Source organism: Hippocampus zosterae, chromosome 14, assembly GCF_025434085.1.
Source record: "Hippocampus zosterae strain Florida chromosome 14, ASM2543408v3, whole genome shotgun sequence".
NCBI lineage: Eukaryota > Metazoa > Chordata > Actinopteri > Syngnathiformes > Syngnathidae > Hippocampus > Hippocampus zosterae.
The window spans coordinates 11,334,546-11,351,541 of NC_067464.1; the positions used below are offsets into that span (position 1 = coordinate 11,334,546).

Here is a 16,996-nt window from a genome sequence, read left to right on the forward strand (position 1 = left end):
GCAAAAACCTCCAAGCTTGTCATCCATCCCGTTCGTAAAAGTTTGCTTGTCAAGTGACACCAAAACAGCGCTGACTTACCCCTTTGACTCCTTTCAGGTCTCCTTTCAGTAGGCTGTCCAGAGGAAAGGTGATGATGTTGTTCATGTTCTGGAACTGGACAAGAGAGACACACCCAGAAGCTGCTGAGGTCAAATGCTTTGAGTGTTTTTGTAACCAAATTATTAGGAACACCTCTTAATATGTTTCAACACAGTTTTCAGAATCTTAAGGACAACTTTTGCAATGTTAATAAATACAAATGACTTGACTTTAATTTCATACCCTCGGATGTAGTGTCAGAGCCGTTATAAGGCGGCACGTCATCGATGCATAATTGTATTCCAAAATGTCGGGTCATGGGTATATATTTTAACACTCCTCGCATTCTGCTGTGTTGAAAGCAAAAGTATTTTATACATCAAACCCGATGCAAGACCTGATGTTGTCACACATCTGATTGTGGGAAGCTGTGCCGCTGTGTGAAAGCGCACACGCGTGTAGTAATACTATATGTTCAGAAATTAAGTTCCACTGTTTAAAAGCTTCTCTAAAAGGCTGGCTCCAATTGCAAGCTTTCACATCCAGATCCGAGTTTGACAGCATCTCATATTACTTTAATTCAAGGCATCATTGTGACTAAATGCCGTCATATCGTTGTCACCGTAATGGCATCAAGCGAGTAATTATAGAGGGTTGTACTGGATACACAAGCTGCTGTTGGAGGAGCAGGATCAGACTTGATTATATCAACCTGAAATAAGAAGTGGCAGCGGCTCATTGGCCACCGCCGTGGAAAACCGGGGCTTCACACACGCACACGCACACACACACACACACACACACACACACACGCACACACACACACACTGAAGTGCAATGTTTGTGTTGGCCTCTTGGGGATTGAGGCAATTAAAATGGAAATCCTCTCCCCAGTGGATTTTACCACCTGTGTCCACTTGTCCTCCTCCTCATTGGCTAGACTCACTAGGTTTTTGAAGAGTGCAGTGAGCTCCTTGGTGAAGACGGAGAACTTGAGAAACGCCGATCCCAAATCAGGATCGTCTCTGTACACACAATTTTCTCCAAACTTCTCCAACGCCTGAGTGTACTGCTCCTCATTCTCAACGTGAGCTGGACACAAAAACACAAACACACACATACAGATCCTGGTCAGTTTATGACAGGTCAGGGGTGATAAATAAAACAGTGTTTCCCACTATTGAGTCAATCAAATCTTATGGCAGACCACTAAACAAAAATGTTACAAAATATAGAGATAGATACTGAAATGTCACCTTAATTCACTCACACGTTTACCTAGTGTGAAAAAGGTATACTGTATTTAAAAAAGGGTGTGCGGTCATGTGGCCGCCTGCCTGGCTCTGTTTGGTCAAATGTAGTCAAACTTTACTAATGATGACATTTCATTGGTGACCGGCACCTGAGCAGGAAGGTTCAAAGAGCCCTCACCACTCCTCCCCAAAAAATCTAGCGCGCAACGCAAAAATGAATAAATGGATTCAAATGAAAGTAGTGAATGGAATGCAGATCAATGTAATGGAATAAGAGGATCGTTTCTCCTTAGCATATATACTCAAGTAAAAGTCAAAAGTCTGTTGCAGCCAAACTATTCTGGCGAGTACAATTTAACCCAAAACATTTATTGAGTAAATGTAACACAGTAAATGTAGCGCATTACGACTACCTACTTCTATTCATTTGGGACATTTTCAATGTTGCAACTAAGGGAGGGTGTAACACTACAATTTTTGACAGCCAAAGAAGTATCATTTTTTGTTGTTTTGTAACAGAAAATTAAAAAAGCAACACCATAAATTGGATGTAAAACAAAAACATAAAGATGCACAAACTAGTCAGGAGAACCATCCATTGTGTCTAAAGAGCACCCTATCCACATGCCACCTTGGATGAGAGAGGAACAGCTAATATAATCAGGACAGCAGTGGAGCTGGGGGGGGGGAGGCTAGGGGGGCTGTTGCTATGACAACCATCACTAAGCAATATGACGTGTGTGGGGGGGGGGGTATTGGTAGGTTAGCGCTTTAAACTAACAAAGAGGAGGAGCATGTAAAAATGCAGAGGTGAGCACTAAAACACACCTGCAGCAGCGCTGCCATGACTCACACAAAAACAGACGCACACACAGTGTTGATCAGAAGCAGACAGAATCCGTGTTCAGCCATCTGTCAGGTTTATGGATGAGGCTCGATAACATCATGTCTGTGACTCGGCAGATATGCATGGTCTTATTTAGCTGAAAGCCTCTGAGTCACTGAGTGAAAAAACTCATCATACAAATCTAATTTAAGACGCAAGGTCAAGTCATGGCAAGGCTTTCACCAAATATTTTTCCATATGGGCAGCGTACAAAGATTCTTGGGGGTTCACTTCCTTTTATGTTTTCACCAATGGCAACTACATTCGAGGCACAAGGAAGAAGTGACCCAGAAAATCAATTTTCTATTATAAAATAATTACTTTTTTAAATATGGTTGAGCAATTAATAGAAATGAATGGTGGTTTCAATTTTGGCGACCCACAATCAGAAAGACAGTATAAGGAGAAAAGAAAAGTTCCTGCATTGTAAAAGCATCCTTGATGCCCGTGTTTTGCGTTTTTCTGTCCTTGCTGAGCATGTGTAAAGATGTTTATTGCCCCTTGCACACACAAAGTTGAAGTAAAAATAAAAAATAAATAAGATTAAACACACAAGAACAAATAAACATATTGTATATTCATATACAACACATCCCAAGCTTTTTGCTGACAGTCAATGGAAAAACTCATTAACAGGCTAGCAAAAATTAGCATTGGATGTTACTATTTACCTTGAAAATACAAATATTCACACTGTATTAACACAACCAGACGGGCACTATAAAAGCTACTCAAGAGGCTTTCATTCTTCCTGTATTGTGAAATTAAGACCCTTACCTAGAATAAGATCAATCTGGATTCTCTTCCACTTAAAATTAAAGTGTTTATCTCGATGCATGCAATAATTTCCTTCTTTTGTGTCTGTCTGACTTCCTTTTTCTGTTGGCATCCAGGAATATACTGCTGGTTTTCATCAGACACGACGAACAAGCTGACCGGGCCCCGCAGCAAACTCGTATTCTTTTGCTCACCTTCCACAAGGCTCCCCAAGTAATCCTTCTCCCTCACTGTCTCATAATAAGTTGTGGCTCCTTGTCACCATGTTCACCATGCAGAAAAACTCAAGGTCATGTTCTCCTCCAATTTTTCTGCTCATCACCATCATCGCTACTCACACACAAGCTCACAAGGGGTTCAGGACAAGGTCATTCTGGGGGAAGGGGGTGTGGGCACTCGCAATATCGAGGCTGTCAGAGAAGCGCTATCCCCAGCATCCCCTACGGGGAACATGGGGAAATTTTCATTGTGTAAAATCATGGAGGAAAAAGAGTAGCTTTATGCAGACACTGAAATCTCATATGATGGATTTTTCTGTTGTTTTGCTGCCTTACATACAGCTAATATACTACAGTATTTGTCAAATGAATATCAATTATTATCAGGGTGCTTGTGGAAGGGCTTAATTTCATCTGCTTTGCTTCTGCCCTTTCATTTTTAAACTATACATTTTTTGTATATGTATCATGTATTTTTTCGAATTCCGAATTGTGCGACCACAGCAGCATTTTACTTGGTAGGGAACACAGACATAAGCAGCTTGCAGTCTCTGAAAAAAAGACGCAAATACTGTACATATACATATACTATAGTAAACAAACCATTTTTGACACCTGATGTTTCATAACCATCTGAACTCAAATGCAAATTAAGATATAACACCATGAACTGGTTGGCAGCCAGTGTCAGCGTGTGTATACACAAAGAACCATTCAAACTCATATTCACGCAGCGCCTCCAGTTAACTGATGGAAGAATGTTTTGAGAATGTGGGAGGAAACCGGAGTACCCAGGGAAAAATTCATGAGCAAAGTCAACTGTGAGGCAGATGTGCATCCCACTACGACATCAACGTGAGCTGTTATAGTTTAGTTTAGTTGCTGTTGTAGGAATGGTTGGTAAGGCACAATACAGCCATAACCTTTAGAATGTTGGGTGTAGTGCAATGGCACAAATGTTATTATGGTATGTTCTAACGCTATAATAGGCTGATCGTGTTTTCATAAATACTCTTCTGCATATTTATATTTGACTTAGACAACTGAGGAGACCAAAAGAAAATCGCCACACAGGGTTTCATGAAGCCAACCTGTTTGTATTATAAGCATACGAGACTCCGGGGAGATTTTTCTAAAACCAAATGCTCATGCAAGGCTCGATTGCTTAAATTGTACCAACAGCCCGGTAGCTAATAGAGTGTTTTTACTGTAAACGTCAGAATGGATTTCCCGTTTTGTTGTCACAGCTCACGATCCTGTTTGCAGTGAAAGCAAGCAACTCTGACCTGCTCCTTAAACAGGGTACACATAAAATGATTGTTAACATCGTATAATGTTAACAACCATTTTTTTTAATGTGGGAGACCCCACACATAACGAGGAAATAAAACACAATGCCATAAGACATTATGGCATTATCAAGTATCAGTATTTGGTTCTTGGACGAGTACCGTAATCTGAGACAAAATAAAGTGTTGGTGCATCCCGACCTAAAATCCATTGTTTCACTTCTAACAAGTAACTAATTCCATCTGTGAAAATGAAAAATCACTCTAAACACAGCACACATCACAGGATGCTCGCTTAGATGGCTTTAGAGACACCTGTCAATCAGGCCTCAGCTGACTGATTCAAAGGGAGGAATAATGCTCAAATTATGGCTGAATATCAATATACTGTATGTGTACACCGCTTTACTCAACTCCAACTGCCCTACTAATTACGCATATTCAAACAGGAGTGTCTGCAGGAAAAATCAGCGAAGCGATAAGTGTTCACGCAGACGGCCACAGAGACGCAATTCCGGCGATGCGTGTGAATGACTGAGTGACGTGACGTGAAAAAACAAGCGTGTGTCCGCGCCCCAGTGGCCATCTCCCAGCTGTTCCTTTGAGAGTCTGAATCAGGCAGCTGTCGCAGAGACCACAACACTGCTCGCAGTGTTCACCCGAAGACTTGCTCACCACATTGTTCAAAATGCTCTCACCCTGGCTCCCTTTCTTTCTCGCCATCAGCGGGCAGCTCTGTCAGGTCAAACAAAAGACGCTGGAAAACACTCAGCACTGGGACGGCCAATCAGCATCCTAACACGCACACACACACACGGACACACACAGATTCTGCATGCTTCCACAGTCTGAACTCAAATATGTACGTGTTCTGCCTACAGAAGCAACCCCTGTATAGAACCTCTGTGGGGAGAAAAAAAGGCACTCACTCTGGGACTGAACAGCCTGGAAAAAATGGATGACATCATGCGGTTTTAAAACTGCTTTGACCCCATATGATATGTAAATAATGTAAAATAATATTATGAATATTAATTAATGATGACTTAATCAACTCCTGTTTTCATGCCGGTGTTGTATTGAGCGAGCTGTAAGAGCCACAACTAAGGTCTTCATGGAGAGAGGTCAGTTCCACTGCAGGATGGTCCACAAACTATTTTCTAGTCACATCTACTGATTGCAGTCAAGAAGCGCACTTCACTTTGCTTCGAAACACAGTGAGTCAACAATCAATTCCACATGAGAAACTGAAGCCTGAACCATGAAGTAATCCCTTAATTGATAAACGTACCTATCCCGAACTCTGAGATAATAAAGTGTAGAGCGACACAGAGTTTTCCATTTGACTTGTAAAAAACATCCTAACCTACAAGAACATACTGCTCCCTTCCAAAATATGTAACAAGTGTGACAAATGATGAGCTTTTTCACCACTGCAGGCTGAGCAGCAGAATGTGGGGCTGTGTCCCAATGCAAGTTGACTGTAACAACCCCCCCCCCCCCAAAAAAATGATTCTTACATCTGAACCATTATTTTTTTCATCCATGTCTTGAGTGAACCATCAACAAATGGTACCCCATGATCCATGTGTTTGTTTAGCTTTGTGTCTGGTTTCATGTTTTGTTTTCTTTTCTTGTGGTTCATGTCTTGTCCTGTCTCATTTGGTTATAGTGTGCAACTCCCTGCTTTTGTTTAGCCTTTCCCGGATCATCGTTGCTGGTGTGTACCCTTGTCCGGTTTGTTTTGTGTATTGGTGAGTGTTCTATGTCCCAATGTTTTAATTGTTACTTTGAGTTTTGAGTTTTATTCGGACTTTGTGGAGTTTGTATTTCGATCATTCCCCAGTGCGATTGCTATTCTTTTTCTTAATAAATATTGCTCGGTCCATACTGCACTCATGCCTTGCTTCCCTGAATTTGGGTCCTCAGCGCTGCCTCCATCCTGGTAACACAGAAGCTGGTTCTGTTATTTTTGTGCAATCCTGCTCATGAACAGTGACCCCAAAATAACCTCTTGCCTTGCATTTTTGATGAAAGTTAAAAAAAAAAAGTAGCAAAACTCACCCAAACCAGATGTGTAGATGGCCTTGACAGATTTTTTCATCTTGTATAGAACACTGCGGTCCACATCTAAGGCCTGAAACGGACACAAATGAACACAAGAAAATGTGAGACATTCAAGTGAAAAAGATTCCGGGAAATTACAGTGATTCATGTCATCATTAATTCCCCAACTGAAGCTAATAAATGATAGCGCATTGCATTTCAGAGGAGCTGCGCATGTGTTGCTTCTTGGTACTTCACACTCTGCATGCATGTGGAGGACACAGTCGGTGTGCTGTGTACACCGACTGCAAAGTAATGCATTATTCAAGGCGGCGCTAAAAATAGACAGTACTGTATTGTATTTTATGGGATGTGTGTGTGTGTTTGTTAATGTGTGAGCAGCTACGATGACAGCAGTCAGCCATTTTAACACTCAGTACACTAGAGACAAAGATGAGGAAGTCCAGTTCATGTCACTCAATGAGCTAACCAAAGTAGGAGCAACTGTAATGTCCTCCACTTCAAACACAATATTACTGCTTCATTCTGACACTGACGAGAAAAGACAGCGCAATGACACTGAACTCTTCTTAAACCTCTCATTATGAAATTTATATCGTACAAGTCTACATCATGTGATGATGATTACATATTCCGCAAATGTAGCTGAGACAATACGCCACTGTACCTGTGACAAGTGAGCGAGTCTCTCAGGAAAAGGAGGGATTTTTGGGGTGGGGGGCAGGTGTGGGGGGGGGGGGGGGGGCTTTTGTACATTATTACGGGTGCCTGCTCTAGCGGGCATAAACTGGCTCCATATACTGGATATACTGGATATACTGTATACACACACACACACACACACACACACATATTTCAAGTGATGAATTACGAACACAGAAAGATCATGCATGGCCTTGTTTGAGTCATTTGTTAACTTTGTGAGGTAGCACATCATCAAGCCGCCAACTTAAATACAGAAGGACCGCAACTTCACGATTTAAATAGACTTTACAATGCATGATGATAGGATTTCAAATAAATGGCCTCCCTGTGTGAAGTTTGCATGTTTTCCTCATGTTTTCCTTTTATTCGACACATTCCAAAAAAAATGCTCGTTAGGCCAGGCTTGATATTGCCCATCGATGTAACCGCGCGAGAAAATGGTGGTTTGTCCATGGTGGGGTTCGACCTTGGTGCTAAAAATAGTAACATATCCCACAATGATGCAAATCGCTCTTCACACTGCTAACTGACGGCGATGTTTGTGGTTCGCAACTATACAATAGCCACAGCTTAGCTCCCGGTGATCGATCACTTTTCTTTTGGGTGGGCATAAAATCGTTGGTTTTCGGGAGTCTCCAGAAACCTTACCCGGCACACATACAATGCATGACGAAATGACACTTTGTTCGTGGGTGTCGCCTTTCAATATGTCCTCCAGTAACGCATTGTGGGAGATGCGGAAAAGTCCAAACCACTCAAATGGTGCCTGGTGATTGGTTAGCGACTAGTTTAATGTACCCCACCTCTCACGCAAAGAGAGCTGGGAAATGCTCCACCTTACCGTAATCTTAATTAGAACAAGCAAAAGAGAAAATGGGTGGAAAAAAATCCAACTATTAATTATACATACACACACTTTTTTTTTCAAAAGAACAACTGCATATAAAAGGCATGGTTTGTCTCCTTCGGCGCCTGTTAAATGACTCATTTGTGTCATGTGTCATTATCCAATTAGTTGCGTCTGCCCCAGAGAAAGACAGGGAAATTCACAGCTCAGACTTAACACAAGCCAGCGTACAAAAAAAAGGTGGTTATCACAACAGAGGCAAAGGACAGGCAGTCGGTTCTCGAGATTGGCATTGGTCTCCAGACCACTTTTTAAGGGTCTCGGTCTAGTCTCGTCTTCAGGGCTGTGCACCTAATTTGCCTGGCGAAACGATAAAATGTCAAAGTTAAACACCCACGTTCAAGACAATTATTTTTAAAGTACCTTGCTGAAAAGAAATATCAAGGTGCTTTTCATTTCAGAATTATTTTTGACTTTTTTTTAATGTTTATTTATAAAACAGCATTTAGCATGGCTTGTAGGCACAATTCTGTTTTAATAAGTATGATTGAATAATTTGTAGAAGTGAAACAACAAAATTTCCTGAGTTTTAATTGGACTATTTCAAAAAACAAAATAGCAGAATTAGTTTAGTTGCAAATATGACAAAAAACACTAGTAATTTGTTTTTTGTGTGTGTGATTTTCTTTGATGGATTATATACAGTATACACATGTGTATAATACTGTATATATAATATATATATATATATATATATATACATACATACAGTAAAGAGAGCGAGAGCGAGAGCGAGAGCGAGAGAGAGTGAGAGAGAGTCTTGGTTTTGATCATGCCTTGGTCTCGGTTGGTGTGGTCTTGACTCCAACGCTATTGTATACATTTTTCCTCGAGTAAATATACATAGTGTAATCTCTACAGTTGAACACACGACGTAGAACATGAATTTCAACCAAAAATGTTCTGGAGTGGGACGGATTTTGTTTCTTCTTTATTTTTGTGTACCAGAAGGATAACTTGACAGAGAAGTGTTATGATAACCACAGAACCAAGAAATGAATTTACTCGACACAGGAAAAAAGTACTTGTATGACTGCTAGGAACATTAAAGAGTTACCTAAAGCATTGATGAACAGTAGCGTTTGGGCTAAAACAAGAGATCAACTGAAAAACTTTTGTTGTGCCTTTGATGCAACACAACTGTAGAGGCTCTTTGCAGATTCCGTAAGCAGGCACAAACCACAAGACTTCTTGCAAGTATCATCATTGGCAAAGAAACCCATTCATCCAGAAAAAAACCCATTTAACCGTAAGAGCGGCCATTGGAGACCACTTACCTCCTAACATCAAATGTCACGTAACAGCTAAGGAAGTTCTATCCATCAGTTGGCTGATGGGCCTGCTTAACCTCTGCTTGACCGCAACAATATGCCTGTAATCGCCCTGCGAATCCATTTGACCAGTCCACGCTGTAACGCACGGCCACTCACAGAATCAGCCAGGAGATGGCAAAGCCTCTCAATGTAAAAGAGGCAAATCGCTTTCTCGTGTTTGGCACTCAGACAAGAGACAAGACCCTCTTGTTTGGAGTGCAGGCCCCACTCTAAAATTAGCTGGTTTCAACCTAGAAACTATTAGCAGGGGGATTCCACTGCCTTGGAGGCTTCCGAAAAGTGGAGGATCCGGATATCTTCCTACAGTCGAAGCGACTCGACAAAAGACACTCACTGTGGAGTCAGCATTTTCCTCGACAGCAGCTCCAAATCTGTTTGACTCAAGAAAATAATACATGACATCATCATGACTACCAACGTGATTACAATCAGGCACCATCTATTTCACGACATCTACAGGCACTATCAAAGCATGGCGTGAGTGGGCCATGGGGGGGGGGGGGGCCGTTGCCATGGAGATCCATTTATTTTTGGTACAATGTTTCCTGAGATTAAGAGTATAAAGTATGTTAAGTGACTGGGTTACTGGATGGATGTGCGTAAAAGTCAGGTCAGGCGTGGTAAGTTACTTGACCATGTAATTCAGCAAAAGCATATTCATGCCTCGTTCTAGTCAAAAGTGTCAATCTTAATGTGACCGAACGGAATTATATAGCAGGCTGCAACTAATCCAAATTACCAGAACAAACTGAAATTGATTGTAGACCTCTGCCAAGGTTTAATTTTCCAAATAATGATGACTTATTCATCAGCCGATAATGTTGCGCTTCAGTCCTGGAGATGTTGGACAACACGACTACCCTCAATCGGGCCCAGTGCAAGATGTCTGGAAGTGAAAAATATGAAAATGCATTCCCCAATCTATATCTTTCACCAAATCTGAATGGATTCGTTCTTGGCCCCTTATGTCAATTATCAACTTTTTGTGAAATTTGGTTGCACAGGTTTGGTATAACTTTGCAATGTGATTGAGGTGGCCATGACTTTTTTCTTATTGTTATTAAATTCATTCATTCGTCTTCCGGGCCGCTTGATCCTCACTAGGGTCGCGGGGGGTGCTGGAGCCTATCCCAGCTGTCTTCGGGCAGTAGGCGGGGGACACCCTGAATCGGTTGCCAGCCAATCGCAGGGCACAAAGAAACGAACAACCATTCGCACTCACACTCACACCTAGGGACAATTTAGAGTGTTCAATCAGCCTGCCACGCATGTTTTTGGAATGTGAGAGGAAACCGGAGCACCCGGAGAAAACCCACGCAGGCCTGGGGAGAACATGCAAACTCCACACAGGGAGGCCGGAGCTGGAATCGAACCCGGTACCTCTGCACTGTGAAGCCGACGTGCTAACCACTGGACTACGGGGCTGCCCTGTTATTAAATTGTCCAAACAAATTTGAAGTCTATCACACATATGTGTAAAATATTTTTGTTAATTTAATGCCCCCCCCCCCATTTTTCTTTTACAATGAAGTATCACTGACAATAGTAGCTCCAATCCAGCTGTGCTGTTTAACTGTTGCCTTCCTCGCCTTTGAAGACATTCCTGGACGATTGCATGATGGAATGACTGACAGACATTGTTTGTACCTGCGATGACAACATGTCTGCAACGCAAGATGGTATACCACTTTCTTCAAAGACCCATTCGGAATTCTGCATGCACATAAACAGAGAAACGAAAATGCAAACAGTTCAAAGGAACCTTCCTTAGTCTGATTTAACTTGGCAACTCTTGTCCTGACCTTATTTAACCCATTATGCCTGGCAGTCATGTGAGTAAACATTTTGCCGCAAGAAGTAGATGAGATCAGGCAATTAGAAGGCAGCAGTCTGGCATTTCATTATCCCATTTAATTGGTGGATGTGCGTATTGGTGAAGTCATTTTATAACGTTTAAGTCAATGAATTGCAAGATGTTTAGGGAATAAAAAAAACAACAAAAACTGCTCAAAATGTGCCAAACTCGGTCAAACTATATGCACATATTGAATGGGGAGCATCCTGAAGGACACACGAAGATGCAGTACACTGCAGGGCTGTTCTCCACCCGAGTTCTCCTAGTCAGTCAAAACAGATTTCCACAACTCCACATGTTGGCACTGAGTGTAAACACAGCAGTGTTCGTCCTGCAGAAAAGCTGTGACTCATTCTAAACATATGTCAAGTATACAGTTCCACCTCGCAGGCCCGGAATAATCCCGCGGGCAGAAAGCGGAATAGATGACACTACGCTACAGTCAGGCTGTTACAAACATGTTCTGTTCCCGGGTAAATCATTGGAAAGTCTGATGAAGGCAGCAAGAGGAAGAGACCTGACTTGATTTTCAGTGCATGTGATACAACTCAAATGTGGGGGGGGAGAGGGAGGGGGGTGATCCACAAAACATTTTTTTCTATAAGAGGAGCGAGCGAGAAAATTTATATTTGGGGTAATTTTGGAAACCTGAAATTGTTCAAAAGGAATCGCCTCAGTAGTCTGATCAAAACTGCTGGAAATATATCAGAAAGTCAGCCGCTCATGTCATTTAATAACGGACAGGTCCTGAGGATTTATAACATCATTTCTAATTGTCCTAATCATCCGCTCCAAAATGAGCGTGAAACCAGAGTACCCAGAGAAATTCCACTCAGGCACGGGGAGAACATGCAAATTCCACACAGGAAGGCCGCAGCCGGAATTGAATCCTGCACCTCTCCACTGTGAGGCCGACGCGCTAACCAGTCGACCACTCAGTGCTAGGTTTTGCACGGCGAAATGTTTCACTTACGGTTTTGTCAATGTCAACTGTCAAGGTCTTTCTGAACAACTCCAAAGTTGTTTAAATGTCCCATCTTGCTTCTGGTCGTACTTTACTGTTCCTCAACAATCTCTATCAAGAGAGTAACAGCTCCTTGCCTACCGCAAGCTGCCAAAAGTAACGCCGGGATGTCAACATCAGCTGCAGTGCAAAGAAAAAAAAACTCTCATGTTGACTGCTGACTTCGCATTTTACAAGGTTAGAGGACCTTGAGCCGGGTGGGTCATTTGTTCGTTTGGTTTTCCCAGGCGACTGAAGCGTTTCTACCCTACCTTTTCCATCATTCGGGGCATGAGTGAGTTATGATCACAAGAGCATACTTCAATCCCATCCGTTAGATGATGAAACACGAAGATGGTGAAGATCCAATGGCAACTTGTACTCTTGGAGTATTTTAAAAGGGTGGTGAAGCAGCAGGAGACTCATGAAAGTATGTTTGGCGGGACCAAATGCGATGCTTTTTTGAAAGGGGAAAACAGCTGAAGTCACCTTGGAGATTCACGTTGGCTCTTTCACATGAACATATGCATTAACACCACAGTGTCAAAGCAGCATCGGGAGCTGTTCCTGCACTCTTAAATGGAGCGTGACAGCGTTCGGGAGAGTTGCAAGGGAAATGGCGCATGCATATCTGCTGGGATATCAAGCAATTTTACAGTTAAAAGAAAAGGGAAGAGGCCGGAGTACACCGATCTTGCAACTTCTTTGCGGGATGGATTCACTGTCTCTCCAAAAAGCAATCATCTTATGACAGCTGGATGAAACTTTGTATCATTTTGTTTGTTATAATTCCATGAACCGAATTTAATTCAGACTACTCAAAGAGCCTCCCTCGAATTACGGTAAAACTTCTCCCTCGAGAGAAGAATTCTGGCTCAGATCTTGGAGTGAAAGTGCCACCAAGACATCACGTCTTATAAGGAGTCACCCTCCCATTCGCTCAAGTAAACAGCCCGAAGAGTGGCCGGGACTCGAAATCAATGGTGGAGTTCATTAATGATGAAGTGCAGCCCATCAGAGGACAATAGACGGCAACAGAGGTTGTCTCGAGGAATCTGGGAGAGGACAGACTGATGGATGAGGAGCATGTCATGTGCTTTGACCCCCCCCCCCCTCCACACACACACACACACACACACTCACACTCATACCACCACCAAGTCTCATTCAAATTGAGCGTTTGAACTTTTCTCATAAACCACTGGTTAAGATTGTGGCTTTGCACTGATTAGGTCCAGATGGTAACCTTTGCCCTTGAAAGAGGCCAGAGAGAAAGCTTCTGCAAAATGAAGGCCTTGATAGAGTTCGTCTCTCCATGATAATGGAAACTCGACAGTAAAAGTTGGGATGTTGCAGGTTAACGCCAGGGACCTGAAGCAATGTTTTTATTGAACAATAAAATATGACAATATTGTTTTTCTTTTTTATATCATCAACATTTTCTTAGATTAACATTGTGTGAAACAGAAAACTGTATTTGCTTGTCTAGAAGCAAAGCTGAATTGATGTAAGAAAAAAAAATGTTCATCTACTTTGATGTCATTTTGAGAACATTTATCACACAGACTTCAGAAGTCATAATCAACGCTCAGGACTCGAGTGTGAAACATTATTGATATTAAAGATATTTAGATTAATATACAATTTCTATTTTAAATGTCTTTACTTCGACATTGATTTATTTGGCTGATTATTTTGCTGTGCAAAGTTGGATACACTCGGCTTGAAGGCGGTTCTAGCCAGACGTCTGTGGACTCAATCACCCGAGCACTTCATTCCGGTGTGAAACGCGTAGGCCATGTCAATCTTCGGTTAGTTTAGAAATTAGCAAGACTTGTAGCTTTTTTGGGGTTCAGAGCGGACCTGGTTTGAGCAGAGAAGAGGATTGGCTCCTCCTTCTGTTCCAACAGAAAAAAAAAATTATAGAACATGGCCCGTCAATCCGGTGGTCATGCTGCTCAATGCTATCTTGAGTGACAGTTCAACAGCTGTGAATTACGCTCACGAAATACGGCAACTTCCTCCCCCCTCATTCTCCATGCCTGCTCTTTTTTGACTCGGTGCTCACAAAATCGCAATGATATTGTCCTACATTCTTTTTTATTTCTTTCTGCTGTGTGTCCGCGCTTGTGCTGCTTCATGTGGCGTAGTAAGAACACAACGATACACGTTTTTCAACTGTTTTAACAACAGTCTCCAAATTAGCCAAATCAAAATTCTTTGTGACGAACCAGCTTCTTATTCATAAAAGGACAAAGACAGTTAACAGGTGAGAACCGTTTAACTCTTACCAATGATGTTGTATAAATCAATTTTTTGTCAGCATATACATCAACACAGTGCTGGATATAGACGTGTGTGGCTGAAGCCAGACACAAACACTGTGCTAATCCTGCCAGAATCCCATTGCAATTATAGGAAGCATTAAGCTTCTTAGGAGATGTACTCAAGACTGGCCATATCTGCTCACTTGGGACCGACTGACCGTTTAGGCAAGTGTGTGAGTGCCTGTCCATCCATCTATGTGTCTCTAAGGCTATTAGATGTGGATTTCCCTGCGCATTGATAATCCACGGGTCCCAATCCTTGTTAAAACTTTCCTCTGAGCCACCTGTTCTAAGGCGGCAGCTGCTGCTCCCAGCGTGGCCACTACCGTTCCCGCCAAACATTGGAGGATGGGAGCAACTGAGCTGTAAAAAAAAAAAAAAAAAAAGCCCAGAAACAACACAAGACGACAGACCAACACATGGTCAAGATGTACGAGAGAACACTCGCCACCTCGTGTCACCACATTGGCCATAAAATTGATCACGTTAAATGATACGTTTAAGCACCCGCTAGGGGTGAACAAGAATAACAGTCATTCAGCGCAGAGAGTTATTAAGTGTGGCCAGCAGGCACGAATCAAGCTAGGAAATCCAGTGGTAGCCTGATTGTGGCTTCATTGTGGCTGCAAAATTATAATAGGCTCAACATGCTCACACAAGGACCTCATAAACTGCTCTAAGAACTCGCTTGAGTTCATAGAAAGCTACTTGCTTTTTTAACGAGCCTCATTACGTTGCTATGCCCAACCATCTGGAATCTGAAAGGCTGGTATGGCATTCACAGCCCAGTGCCATCAGTTGCCTAATTGATGCTGGGAATACCATCACTATTCCCAGAGGTATTCCACAGTAATCCGGCTACAAAATCAACAGTGAGGCATCTTGTTTGACCATTGCATAGCCGGCATAGCGCTGTCAAGCACCTTTGCTGGGGGAAATAATAGCCAGCTGGAGGACTGATGACACTCGCCTTTAGAAGTCCAGTCGACACCACCGGCAGCCACGACCCATGATGAATCACTTAACTATAAATAAATTTACCGAGGCAGTTATGGCCAAGAAATATGAACACCAAGCAGGGAAGTAGAATGGTTGAAAGATATGATTCAATTTCGCCAAAGAGAAACAATTACTGCAGTCTTTACAATTTGATTTGGGCTCGGGAAACTATTCGCTGAATTAGTCATTTGAAGGATCAGGTGGAAGATATCAGATCAGAAGATATCAGCTCGCTATCAATAGGAAACTCGGTAGCGAACCTTTCAACAGAGATGAAAAAACATGAAGCAAGTCAAGTGTCTCAAGCAATGCACTTGTCAGGCAACTATAATTTCCAGAACAGAAATTTACAGTTTGCAGCTGTGTGGAGATGGCGGCGCGATCAAAGGCTTATCATATGGACTGTCTTGAACGAATTAGTGAGGACTGTTTCACAACAAAAAGCCTGAATACTGAGCTCTCCTTTGCAAGTCTTTAGAGGTGTTCACACGGCAACTTTTACTCCGGTGTAGCACAGGCGCTGCCGTCCGTAGAGCGTTCACACGTACAAAGTTATACCGGTGTAGCCCGTGAAAACAGCTTAAACCGGAACAAATTAACCCTGCTCAGGGGGTAGTTGGAAATTTTGCTCCGGAGTAAATGTTTGAGGGGCAGTACCGATATAAAATGGGACGTGTGAACACTACAGAGGTAGACTCGGTACTCGTAAGAAGAGTTGATTACATACGGGTATTGCATAACTTGCATCCTGGGTATTTTGCACTTCTTTCCTTTCTCTCTCTCATCCTTTTACGGTGCCTATTAGACCACAGTGTTGATTTGCCTGGAGAAGTATAAACCATGGTTTTTTGATATGTCACAAACAGAGCGGGGAAAAGGAAGTACACTTTCTACATGCGCATGTTTTATTTTGTATTGCACGGCCGCAGAAACTGCCGTGTGAACGCAAGTGGGGCTGCACCAGGGTTAACACGCTTCTCTTTAGTAAGCAGCTTTCTACGTGTGAACGCTCCACAAAATTGACACCATCGCATCACCATTGCAAACGTGTGCCGTGTTTACACCCCTTTTGACTCATGTCAGATCAATTTCATATGTGCAAAGTCACAGGTAAAAGGGTTGCTGTCGCCAGCAGACACTTGAGGTCTCGGACATTTTACAGGGACACGTCAATTTGCCTTCGCGTCATACTGGCGTCCTTAAAAGTTAATACATGATAGAGCATTACATCTAAACTTTCAATCAAAATTAAAAATCTGTGTGGCATGCATGGCCCCAGCCAGGATTTCCGATGGCC

At 42.4% G+C, this 16,996-nt stretch overlaps 1 protein-coding gene across 4 annotated transcripts in view; it reads right to left on the bottom strand.

Moving 5' to 3' along the window:
• The window catches only part of asap2a (ArfGAP with SH3 domain, ankyrin repeat and PH domain 2a), a 44,254-nt gene that overhangs the window by 21,313 nt on the left and 5,945 nt on the right, over window positions 1-16,996 (bottom strand). For all 4 annotated transcript variants that reach the window (XM_052086181.1, XM_052086180.1, XM_052086182.1 and 1 more), the window contains exons 2-4: window positions 6,567-6,639; window positions 1,026-1,171; window positions 80-154 (exon numbers count right to left, since the gene is read on the bottom strand). In XM_052086181.1, the coding sequence (XP_051942141.1) occupies window positions 80-154; window positions 1,026-1,171; window positions 6,567-6,639 (294 nt within the window). The remainder of the gene's footprint in view (window positions 1-79; window positions 155-1,025; window positions 1,172-6,566; window positions 6,640-16,996) is intronic.